The 12,125-nt window shown below is 53.2% G+C and overlaps 1 protein-coding gene across 3 annotated transcripts in view; it reads right to left on the reverse strand.

Annotated features, from left to right (window-relative positions):
• Window positions 1-585: 585 nt before the first annotated feature.
• The window catches only part of LOC147087065 (thiosulfate:glutathione sulfurtransferase-like), a 12,823-nt gene continuing 1,283 nt past the window's right edge, over window positions 586-12,125 (reverse strand). Inside the window, exons 2-4 of one of the 3 annotated variants that reach the window (XM_085978188.1) lie at window positions 11,698-11,820; window positions 7,882-8,038; window positions 586-1,197 (exon numbers count right to left, since the gene is read on the reverse strand). In XM_085978188.1, the coding sequence (XP_085834314.1) occupies window positions 1,143-1,197; window positions 7,882-8,038; window positions 11,698-11,820 (335 nt within the window). In that variant the 3' untranslated portion in view covers window positions 586-1,142. Of the gene's footprint in view, window positions 1,198-7,881; window positions 8,042-11,697; window positions 11,843-12,125 lie in introns of all 3 variants that reach the window. The other 2 variants (XM_085978187.1, XM_085978189.1) reach the window with 2 other exon arrangements.

A 12,125-nucleotide genomic window follows, 5' to 3' on the forward strand; every position in this document is an offset into this window, starting at 1 on the left:
GTGTATATGTTTTTCAATGAGGGTGTGAAGGGTATAGATATGGTCGGCGGTGCGGTGTTTTGGAAGAAAGCCTATTTGGTTTTTTCTGAGGATATTATGTTTCTCTCTCTCTCTGTCTGTCTGTCTGTCTCTTTCTCTGCCTCTGTCTCTGTCTCTCTCTCTCTGTCTCTCTCTCTTTCTCTCACTCTGTCTCTCTCTCTCTCGCTGTCTCTCTCTCTCTCGCTGTCTCTCTCTTGCTCTGTCTCTCTCGCTCTGTCTCTCTCTCTTTCTGTCTCTCTCTCTGTCTCTCTCTCTGTCTCTGTCTCTCTCTCTGTCTCTCTCTCTCTCTCTCTGTCTCTGTCTCTGTCTCTGTCTCTGTCTCTCTCTCTCTGTCTCTCTCTCTCTGTCTCTCTCTCTCTGTCTCTCTCTCTCTCTCTCTCTCTGTCTCTCTCTGTCTCTCTCTCTCTGTCTCTCTCTGTCTCTCTCTCTGTCTCTCTCTGTCTCTCTCTGTCTCTCTCTCTCTGTCTCTCTCTGTCTCTGTCTCTCTGTGACTCTCTCTGCGTATTAAACACTAATATTTGAATGAAATGACCATTCCTCTGTCCATTCCCGGGTATCAGTGAACTTTATTCAAAGCTTCTTCTTCAACAGGCACATTCTGGGACAGACTTACAGCGACGATCCTGGACAGGGATTAAGGCAAAGATGAAATTCATTGGATGATCTTTGATGGGGTTAAGGGTAATGGTCAGGGTGTAGGGTTCGGGGTTGAGGTTAGATTTAGGTTAACGGAGGTTAGGGTTAAATGGGTTAGGGTTAGGGGTTGGGGTTAGAGTTAGGGTCAGTGTTAGGGTTCGGGGTTAGGGTTAGGGTTAGGTTTAGGGGTAAGGGTTAGGGTAAGGGTTATGGCAAGGGGTTAGGTTTAGGGTTAGGGTTAGGTTTAGGGGTTAGGGTTAGGGTTAGCGTTAGGCTTAGGGGTTAGGGTTAGGGTAAGGGATATGGTAAGGGGTTAGGGTTAGGGTTAGGTTTAGGGTTCGGGTTTGGGTTAAGGGTTAGGGGTTGAGGTTAGGGGTTAGGGTTGTGTCAGGGTTAATAGGGTCAGTGTTCATGGAGCTTGATGTGATGTTATCCATTGAGATGACTCCAGAATTCACGGTGACTTCTCATTTCTGGGCATGACCAGCCCACTCACCGAATCCACCCCTTAAATTCTGTGCCCTGAAAATAGACAGAAATAATTAAAACATCATAGCCGGAAAGCACTAAACCCACGAGTGTTTAATGCGACAGTGTAGGGTTAGGGTTACGGTTAGCTGTACTCTGTATCTAACCCAAGCTGTACCTGCCCTGGGAGTGTTTGGTGGGACAGTGTAGAGGGAGCTTTACTCTGTATCTAACCCGTGCTGTACCTGCCCTGGGAGTGTTTGATGGGACAGTGTAGAGGGAGCTTTACTCTGTATCTAACCCGTGCTGTACCTGCCCTGGGAGTGTTTGATGGGACAGTGTAGAGGGAGCTTTACTCTGTATCTAACCCGTGCTGTACCTGCCCTGGAAGTGTTTGATGGGACAGTGCAGAGGGAGCTTTACTCTGTATCTAACCCGTGCTGTACCTGCCCTGGGAGTGTTTGATGGGACAGTGTAGAGGGAGCTTTACTCTGTATCTAACCCGAGCTGTACCTGCCCTGGGAGTGTTTGATGGGACAGTGTAGAGGGAGCTTTACTCTGTATCTAACCCGTGCTGTACCTGCCCTGGGAGTGTTTGATGGGACAGTGTAGAGGGAGCTTTACTCTGTATCTAACCCCGTGCTGTACCTGCCCTGGGAGTGTTTGATGGGACAGTGTAGAGGGAGCTTTACTCTGTATCTAACCCCGTGCTGTACCTGCCCTGGGAGTGTTTGATGGGACACTGTAGAGGGAGCTTTACTCTGTATCTAACCCCGTGCTGTACCTGCCCTGGGAGTGTTTGATGGGACAGTGTAGAGGGAGCTTTACTCTGTATCTAACCCATGCTGTACCTGCCCTGGGAGTGTAGGTGGGACAGTGTAGAGGGAGCTTTACTCTGTATCTAACCCGTGCTGTACCTGCCCTGGGAGTGTTTGATGGGACAGTGTAGAGGGAGCTTTACTCTGTATCTAACCCGTGCTGTACCTGCCCTGGGAGTGTTTGATGGGACAGTGTAGAGGGAGCTTTACTCTGTATCTAACCCGTGCTGTACCTGCCCTGGAAGTGTTTGATGGGAAAGTGTAGAGGGAGCTTTACTCTGTATCTAACCCGTGCTGTACCTGCCCTGGGAGTGTTTGATGGGACAGTGTAGAGGGAGCTTTACTCTGTATCTAACCCCGTGCTGTACCTGCCCTGGGAGTGTTTGATGGGACAGTGCAGAGGGAGCTTTACTCTGTATCTAACCCCCTGCTGTACCTGCCCTGGGAGTGTTTGATGGGACAGTGTAGAGGGAGCTTTACTCTGTATCTAACCCGTGCTGTACCTGCCCTGGGAGTGTTTGATGGGACAGTGTAGAGGGAGCTTTACTCTGTATCTAACCCCGTGCTGTACCTGCCCTGGGAGTGTTTGATGGGACAGTGTAGAGGGAGCTTTACTCTGTATCTAACCCCGTGCTGTACCTGCCCTGGGAGTGTTTGATGGGACACTGTAGAGGGAGGTTTACTCTGTATCTAACCCCGTGCTGTACCTGCCCTGGGAGTGTTTGATGGGACAGTGTAGAGGGAGCTTTACTCTGTATCTAACCCATGCTGTACCTGCCCTGGGAGTGTAGGTGGGACAGTGTAGAGGGAGCTTTACTCTGTATCTAACCCGTGCTGCACCTGCCCTGGGAGTGTTTGATGGGACAGTGTAGAGGGAGCTTTACTCTGTATCTAACCCGTGCTGTACCTGCCCTGGAAGTGTTTGATGGGACAGTGTAGAGGGAGCTTTACTCTGTATCTAACCCGTGCTGTACCTGCCCTGGGAGTGTTTGATGGGACAGTGTAGAGGGAGCTTTACTCTGTATCTAACCCGTGCTGTACCTGCCCTGGGAGTGTTTGATGGGACAGTGTAGAGGGAGCTTTACTCTGTATCTAACCCGTGCTGTACCTGCCCTGGGAGTGTTTGATGGGACAGTGTAGAGGGAGCTTTACTCTGTATCTAACCCGTGCTGTACCTGCCCTGGGAGTGTTTGATGGGACAGTGTAGAGGGAGCTTTACTCTGTATCTAACCCCGTGCTGTACCTGCCCTGGGAGTGTTTGATGGGACAGTGTAGAGGGAGCTTTACTCTGTATCTAACCCCGTGCTGTACCTGCCCTGGGAGTGTTTGATGGGACACTGTAGAGGGAGCTTTACTCTGTATCTAACCCCGTGCTGTACCTGCCCTGGGAGTGTTTGATGGGACAGTGTAGAGGGAGCTTTACTCTGTATCTAACCCATGCTGTACCTGCCCTGGGAGTGTAGGTGGGACAGTGTAGAGGGAGCTTTACTCTGTATCTAACCCCGTGCTGTACCTGCCCTGGGAGTGTTTGATGGGACAGTGTAGAGGGAGCTTTACTCTGTATCTAACCCATACTGTACCTGCCCTGGGAGTGTAGGTGGGACAGTGTAGAGGGAGCTTTACTCTGTATCTAACCCGTGCTGTACCTGCCCTGGGAGTGTTTGATGGGACAGTGTAGAGGGAGCTTTACTCTGTATCTAACCCCGTGCTGTACCTGTCCTCGGAGTGTTTGATGGGACAGTGTAGAGGGAGCTTTACTCTGTATCTAACCCCGTGCTGTACCTGCCCTGGGAGTGTTTGATGGGACAGTGTAGAGGGAGCTTTAGTCTGTATCTAACCCCGTGCTGTACCTGCCCTGGGAGTGTTTGATGGGACAGTGTAGAGGGAGCTTTACTCTGTATCTAACCCCGTGCTGTACCTGCCCTGGGAGTGTTTGATGGGACAGTGTAGAGGGAGCTTTACTCTGTATCTAACCCATGCTGTACCTGCCCTGGGAGTGTTTGATGGGACAGTGTACAGGGAGCTTTACTCTGTATCTAACCCCGTGCTGTGCCTGCCCTGGGAGTGTTTGATGGGACAGTGTAGAGTGAGCTTTACTCTGTATCTAACCCCGTGCTGTGCCTGCCCTGGGTGTGTTTGATGGGGCAGTGTAGAGGGAGCTTTACTCTGTATCTAACCCCGTGCTGTACCTGCCCTGGGAGTGTTTGATGGGACAGTGTAGAGGGAGCTTTACTCTGTATCTAACCCCGTGCTGTACCTGCCCTGGGAGTGTTTGATGGGACACTGTAGAGGGAGCTTTACTCTGTATCTAACCCCGTGCTGTACCTGCCCTGGGAGTGTAGGTGGGACAGTGTAGAGGGAGCTTTACTCTGTATCTAACCCATACTGTACCTGCCCTGGGAGTGTAGGTGGGACAGTGTAGAGGGAGCTTTACTCTGTATCTAACCCGTGCTGTACCTGCCCTGGGAGTGTTTGATGGGACAGTGTAGAGGGAGCTTTACTCTGTATCTAACCCCGTGCTGTACCTGTCCTCGGAGTGTTTGATGGGACAGTGTAGAGGGAGCTTTACTCTGTATCTAACCCCGTGCTGTACCTGCCCTGGGAGTGTTTGATGGGACAGTGCAGAGGGAGCTTTACTCTGTATCTAACCCCGTGCTGTACCTGCCCTGGGAGTGTTTGATGGGACAGTGTAGAGGGAGCTTTACTCTGTATCTAACCCCGTGCTGTACCTGCCCTGGGAGTGTTTGATGGGACAGTGTAGAGGGAGCTTTACTCTGTATCTAACCCATGCTGTACCTGCCCTGGGAGTGTTTGATGGGACAGTGTAGAGGGAGCTTTACTCTGTATCTAACCCGTGCTGTACCTGCCCTGGGAGTGTTTGATGGGACAGTGTACAGGGAGCTTTACTCTGTATCTAACCCCGTGCTGTGCCTGCCCTGGGAGTGTTTGATGGGACAGTGGAGAGTGAGCTTTACTCTGTATCTAACCCCGTGCTGTGCCTGCCCTGGGAGTGTTTGATGGGACAGTGTAGAGGGAGCTTTACACTGTATCTAACCCGTGCTGTACCTGCCCTGGGAGTGTTTGATGGGACAGTGTAGAGGGAGCTTTACTCTGTATCTAACCCCGTGCTGTACCTGTCCTCGGAGTGTTTGATGGGACAGTGTAGAGGGAGCTTTACTCTGTATCTAACCCCGTGCTGTACCTGCCCTGGGAGTGTTTGATGGGACAGTGTAGAGGGAGCTTTACTCTGTATCTAACCCCGTGCTGTACCTGCCCTGGGAGTGTTTGATGGGACAGTGTAGAGGGAGCTTTACTCTGTATCTAACCCCGTGCTGGACCTGCCCTGGGAGTGTTTGATGGGACAGTGTAGAGGGAGCTTTACTCTGTATCTAACCCATGCTGTACCTGCCCTGGGAGTGTTTGATGGGACAGTGTAGAGGGAGCTTTACTCTGTATCTAACCCGTGCTGTACCTGCCCTGGGAGTGTTTGATGGGACAGTGTAGAGGGAGCTTTACTCTGTATCTAACCCGTGCTGTACCTGCCCCGGGAGTGTTTGATGGGACAGTGTACAGGGAGCTTTACTCTGTATCTAACCCCATGCTGTGCCTGCCCTGGGAGTGTTTGATGGGACAGTGTAGAGGGAGCTTTACTCTGTATCTAACCCCGTGCTGTACCTGCCCTGGGAGTGTTTGATGGGACAGTGTAGAGGGAGCTTTACTCTGTATCTAACCCCGTGCTGTGCCTGCCCTGGGAGTGTTTGATGGGACAGTGTAGAGGGAGCTTTACTCTGTATCTAACCCGTGCTGTACCTGCCCTGGGAGTGTTTGATGGGACAGTGTAGAGGGAGCTTTACTCTGTATCTAACCCCGTGCTGTACCTGCCCTGGGAGTGTTTGATGGGACAGTGTAGAGGGAGCTTTACTCTGTATCTAACCCCGTGCTGTACCTGCCCTGGGAGTGTTTGATGGGACAGTGTAGAGGGAGCTTTACTCTGTATCTTAGCCGTGCTGTACCTGCCCTGGGAGTGTTTGATGGGACAGTGTAGAGGGAGCTTTACTCTGTATCGAACCCCGTGCTGTACCTGCCCTGGGAGTGTTTGATGGGACAGTGTCGAGGGAGCTTTACTCTGTATCTAACCCATGCTGTACCTGCCCTGGGAGTGTTTGATGGGACAGTGTAGAGGGAGCTTTACTCTGTATCTAACCCCGTGCTGTACCTGCCCTGGGAGTGTTTGATGGGACAGTGTAGAGGGAGCTTTACTCTGTATCTAACCCCGTGCTGTACCTGCCCTGGGAGTGTTTGATGGGACAGTGTAGAGGGACCTTTACTCTGTATCTAACTCCGTGCTGTACCTGCCCTGGGAGTGTTTGATGGGACAGTGTACAGGGAGCTTTACTCTGTATCTAAACCGTGCTGTACCTGCCCTGGGAGTGTTTGATGGGACAGTGTAGAGGGAGCTTTACTCTGTATCTAACCCGTGCTGTACCTGCCCTGGGAGTGTTTGATGGGACAGTGTAGAGGGAGCTTTACTCTGTAGCTAACCCGTGCTGTACCTGCCCTGGGTGTGTTTGACGGGACAGTGTAGAGGGAGCTTTACTCTGTATCTGACCCGTGCTGTACCTGCCCTGGGAGTGTTTGATGGGGACAGTGTAGAGGGGGCTTTACTCTGTATCTGACCCCGTGCTGTACCTGCCCTGGGTGTGTTTGACGGGACAGTGTAGTGGGAGCTTTACTCTCTATCTAACCCGTGCTGTACCTGCCCTGGGAGTGTTTGATGGGACAGTGTAGAGGGAGCTTTACTCTGTATCTAACCCGTGCTGTACCTGCCCTGGGAGTGTTTGATGGGACAGTGTAGAGGGAGATTTACTCTGTATCTAACCCCGTGCTGTACCTGACCTGGGAGTGTTTGATGGGGACAGTGTAGAGGGGGCTTTACTCTGTATCTAACCCCGTGCTGTACCTGCCCTGGGAGTGTTTGACGGGACAGTGTAGTGGGAGCTTTACTCTCTATCTAACCCGTGCTGTACCTGCCCTGGGAGTGTTTGATGGGACAGTGTAGAGGGAGCTTTACTCTGTATCTAACCCGTGCTGTACCTGCCCTGGGAGTGTTTGATGGGACAGTGTAGAGGGAGCTTTACTCTGTATCTAACCCCGTGCTGTACCTGCCCTGAGAGTGTTTGATGGGACAGTGTAGAGGGAGCTTTACTCTGTATCTAACCCCGTGCTGTACCTGCCCTGGGAGTGTTTGATGGGACAGTGTAGAGGGAGCTTTACTCTGTATCTAACCCCGTGCTGTACCTGGCCTGGGAGTGTTTGATGGGACAGTGTAGAGGGAGCTTTACTCTGTATCTAACCCATGCTGTACCTGCCCTGGGAGTGTTTGATGGGACAGTGTATCACAGAATCACAGAAACCCCACAGTGCAGATAGAGGCCATTTCGGCCCATCGAGCCTGCACCGACACATATCCCACCCTATCCCCGTAACCCCACGTATTTAATCCCCCTAACACTAAGGGTCAATTTATCATAGCCAATCAACCTAACCCGCACATCTTTGGACTGTGGGAGGAAACCGGAGCACCCGGAGGAAACCCACGCAAACACGGGGAGAATGTGCAAACTCCACACAGACAGTCGCCCGAGGCCGGATTCGAACCCGGGTCCCTGGCGCTGTGAGGCAACAGTGCTAACCACTATGCCACCGTGCTGCCCACGTGTAGAGGGAGCTTTACTCTGTATCTAACCCCGTGTTGTACCTGCCCTGGGAGTGTTTGATGGGACAGTGTAGAGGGAGCTTTACTCTGTATCTAACCCGTGCTGTACCTGCCCTGGGTGTGTTTGACGGGACAGTGTAGAGTGTTGTGCCCGTACCCCCATTGCCTGGGCGATTGTCTCTCTTTGACTCTCTCAGTACCTACCTGGAGTAGCCCAGTGCCTGGGCAATTGCTGTGGCATTGGCCCCTCTCCGCCCCATCTGGCAGTGAAAGACCAGCGGTGACTCTAAACCCGGCTTTTCGAATCCAAATCTGCTCCGGAAACTCTCTGGGTCCAAGGAGAAAGCTTCCTTCACATCATCTACTGTAACCAAGCGAGAGAGAGAGAGAACGTGAGAGAGACAGAGAGAGAGAGAGACAGAGAGAGAGAGACAGAGAGAGAGAGAGAGAGACAGAGAGAGAGAGACAGAGAGAGAGAGAACGTGAGAGAGAGAGAGACAGAGAGAGACAGAGAGAGAGAGAGACAGAGACAGAGAGAGAGAGACACACACAGGAACACTCACACAGCATGTTCCCTATCGGAGGGGATTAACCCTCTCACCCACCTCTCCCCATTTACAGACACCGGGAAGCCTATTCCCTATCGGAGGGGATTAACCCTCTCACCCACCTCTCCCCATTTACAGACACCGGGCAGCCTGTTCCCTATCGGAGGGGATTAACCCTCTCACCCACCTCTCCCCATTTAAAGACACCGGTCAGCCTGTTTCCTATCGGAGGGGATTAACCCTCTCACCCACCTCTCCCCATTTACAGACACCGGGCAGCCTGTTTCCTATCGGAGGGGATTAACCCTCTCACCCACCTCTCCCCATTTACAGACACCGGGCAGCCTGTTTCCTATCGGAGGGGATTAACCCTCTCACCCACCTCTCCCCATTTACAGACACCGGGCAGCCTGTTCCCTATCGGAGGTGATTAACCCTCTCACCCACCTCTCCCCATTTACAGACACCGGGCAGCCTGTTCCCTATCAGAGGGGATTAACCCTCTCACCCACCTCTCCCCATTTACAGACACCGGGCAGCCTGTTCCCTATCGGAGGGGATTAACCCTCTCACCCACCTCTCCCCATTTACAGACACCGGGCAGCCTGTTCCCTATCGGAGGTGATTAACCCTCTCACCCACCTCTCCCCATTTACAGACACCGGGCAGCCTGTTCCCTATCGGAGGTGATTAACCCTCTCACCCAGCTCTCCCCATTTACAGACACTGGGCAGCCTGTTCCCTATCGGAGGTGATTAACCCTCTCACCCACCTCTCCCCATTTACAGACACCGGGCAGCCTGTTTCCTATCGGAGGGGATTAACCCTCTCACCCACCTCTCCCCATTTACAGACACCGGGCAGCCTGTTCCCTATCGGAGGGGGATTAACCCTCTCACCCACCTCTCCCCATTTACAGACACCGGGCAGCCTGTTCCCTATCGGAGGGGATTAACCCTCTCACCCACCTCTCCCCATTTACAGACACCGGGCAGCCTGTTCCCTATCGGAGGGGGATTAACCCTCTCACCCACCTCTCCCCATTTACAGACACCAGGCAGGCTGTTCCCTATCGGAGGGGATTAACTCTCTCACCCACCTTTCCCCATTTACAGACACCGGGCAGCCTGTTCCCTATCGGAGGGGGATTAACCCTCTCACCCACCTCTCCCCATTTACAGACACCGGGCAGCCTGTTTCCTATCGGAGGGGATTAACCCTCTCACCCACCTCTCCCCATTTACAGACACCGGGCAGCCTGTTCCCTATCGGAGGTGATTAACCCTCTCACCCACCTCTCCCCATTTACAGACACCGGGCAGCCTGTTCCCTATCAGAGGGGATTAACCCTCTCACCCACCTCTCCCCATTTACAGACACTGGGCAGCCTGTTCCCTATCGGAGGGGATTAACCCTCTCACCCACCTCTCCCCATTTACAGACACTGGGCAGCCTGTTCCCTATCGGAGGGGATTAACCCTCTCACCCACCTCTCCCCATTTACAGACACCGGGCAGCCTGTTCCCTATCGGAGGTGATTAACCCTCTCACCCACCGCTCCCCATTTACAGACACTGGGCAGCCTGTTCCCTATCGGAGGGGGATTAACCCTCTCACCCACCTCTCCCCATTTACAGACACCGGGCAGCCTGTTCCCTATCGGAGGGGATTAACCCTCTCACCCACCTCTCCCCATTTACAGACACCGGGCAGCCTGTTCCCTATCGGAGGGGGTTAACCCTCTCACCCACCTCTCCCCATTTACAGACACCGGGCAGCCTGTTCCCTATCGGAGGGGATTAACCCTCTCACCCACCTCTCCCCATTTACAGACACCGGGCAGCCTGTTCCCTATCGGAGGGGGTTTAACCCTCTCACCCACCTCTCCCCATTTACAGACACTGGGCAGCCTGTTCCCTATCGGAGGTGGATTAACCCTCTCACCCACCTCTCCCCATTTACAGACACCGGGCAGTCTGTTCCCTATCGGAGGTGGATTAACCCTCTCACCCACCTCTCCCCATTTACAGACACCGGGCAGCCTGTTCCCTATCGGAGGGGGATTAACCCTCTCACCCACCTCTCCTCATTTACAGACACCGGGCAGCCTGTTCCCTTTCAGAGGAGATTAACCCTCTCACCCACCTCTCCCCATTTACAGACACCGGGCAGCCTGTTCCCTATCGGAGGGGATTAACCCTCTCACCCACCTCTCCCCATTTACAGACACTGGGCAGCCTGTTCCCTATCGGAGGGGATTAACCCTCTCACCCACCTCTCCCCATTTACAGACACCGGGCAGCCTGTTCCCTATCGGAGGGGGATTAACCCTCTCACCCACCTCTCCCCATTTACAGACACCGGGCAGCCTGTTCCCTATCGGAGGGGGATTAACCCTCTCACCCACCTCTCCCCATTTACAGACACCGGGGCAGCCTGTTCCCTATCGGAGGGGGATTAACCCTCTCGCCCACCTCTCCCCATTTACAGACACCGGGGCAGCCTGTTCCCTATCGGAGGGGGATTAACCCTCTCACCCACCTCTCCCCATTTACAGACACCGGGCAGCCTGTTCCCTATCGGAGGGGATTAACCCTCTCACCCACCTCTCCCCATTTACAGACACCGGGCAGCCTGTTCCCGATCGGAGGGGGATTAACCCTCTCACCCACCTCTCCCCATTTACAGACACCGGGCAGCCTGTTCCCTATCGGAGGGGGATTAACCCTCTCACCCACCTCTCCCCATTTACAGACACCGGGCAGCCTGTTCCCTATCGGAGGGGATTAACCCTCTCACGCACCTCTCCCCATTTACAGACACCGGGCAGCCTGTTCCCTATCGGAGGGGATTAACCCTCTCACCCACCTCTCCCCATTTACAGACACCGGGCAGCCTGTTCCCTATCAGAGGGGATTAACCCTCTCACCCACCTCTCCCCATTTACAGACACCGGGCAGCCTGTTCCCTATCGGAGGGGATTAACCCTCTCACCCACCTCTCCCGATTTACAGACACCGGGCAGCCTGTTCCCTTTCGGAGGGGATTAACCCTCTCACCCACCTCTCCCCATTTACAGACACCAGGCAGCCTGTTCCCTATCGGAGGGGGATTAACCCTCTCACCCACCTCTCCCCATTTACAGACACCGGGCAGCCTGTTCCCTATCGGAGGGGATTAACCCTCTCACCCACCTCTCCTCATTTACAGACACCGGGCAGCCTGTTCCCTATCGGAGGGGATTAACCCTCTCACCCAGCTCTCCCCATTTACAGACACCGGGCAGCCTGTTCCCTATCGGAGGGGATTAACCCTCTCACCCACCTCTCCCCATTTACAGACACCGGGCAGCCTGTTCCCTATCGGAGGGGGATTAACCCTCTCACCCACCTCTCCCCATTTACAGACACCGGGCAGCCTGTTCCCTATCGGAGGGGATTAACCCTCGTTTAAGTGACATGCTTTTTCTTACCTGGAATATTAACCGATCCGACAATCTTCCCTTTTTCCAGCTCTTCAGGCTTCCGGACATCGATGATTCCCACCTTCCCGTTGACCATCATCTTCTCCAGATCGTCGCAACTCAATTCATTGCCTGTCAATCAATCAGAGATAGTCTGTGAGAGAGAGAGAGCATAGCAGTGAATGCACTAAAAGAAAAAGCCCGAAGAGCCCTATATGCAATAAAAAGAAAATTCTACAACATCCAAATCCCAATCAAAATCTGGCTCAAAATATTTGACAGCATAATCCTGCCCATTGCACTGTACGGTAGTGAAGTATGGGGCCCGCTAAATCACCAAAGCTACACTAAATGGGAAAAACACACAATAGAAGCCCTACATGCAGAATTCTGCCGAAGCATCCTTCGCACCCAAAGAAAAACGCCAACAAATGCAT

This window comes from Somniosus microcephalus, unplaced genomic scaffold, assembly GCF_052327205.1.
Source record: "Somniosus microcephalus isolate GS21.2 unplaced genomic scaffold, FLI_Smic_1.0 unresolved_chr6, whole genome shotgun sequence".
Lineage (NCBI taxonomy): Eukaryota > Metazoa > Chordata > Chondrichthyes > Squaliformes > Somniosidae > Somniosus > Somniosus microcephalus.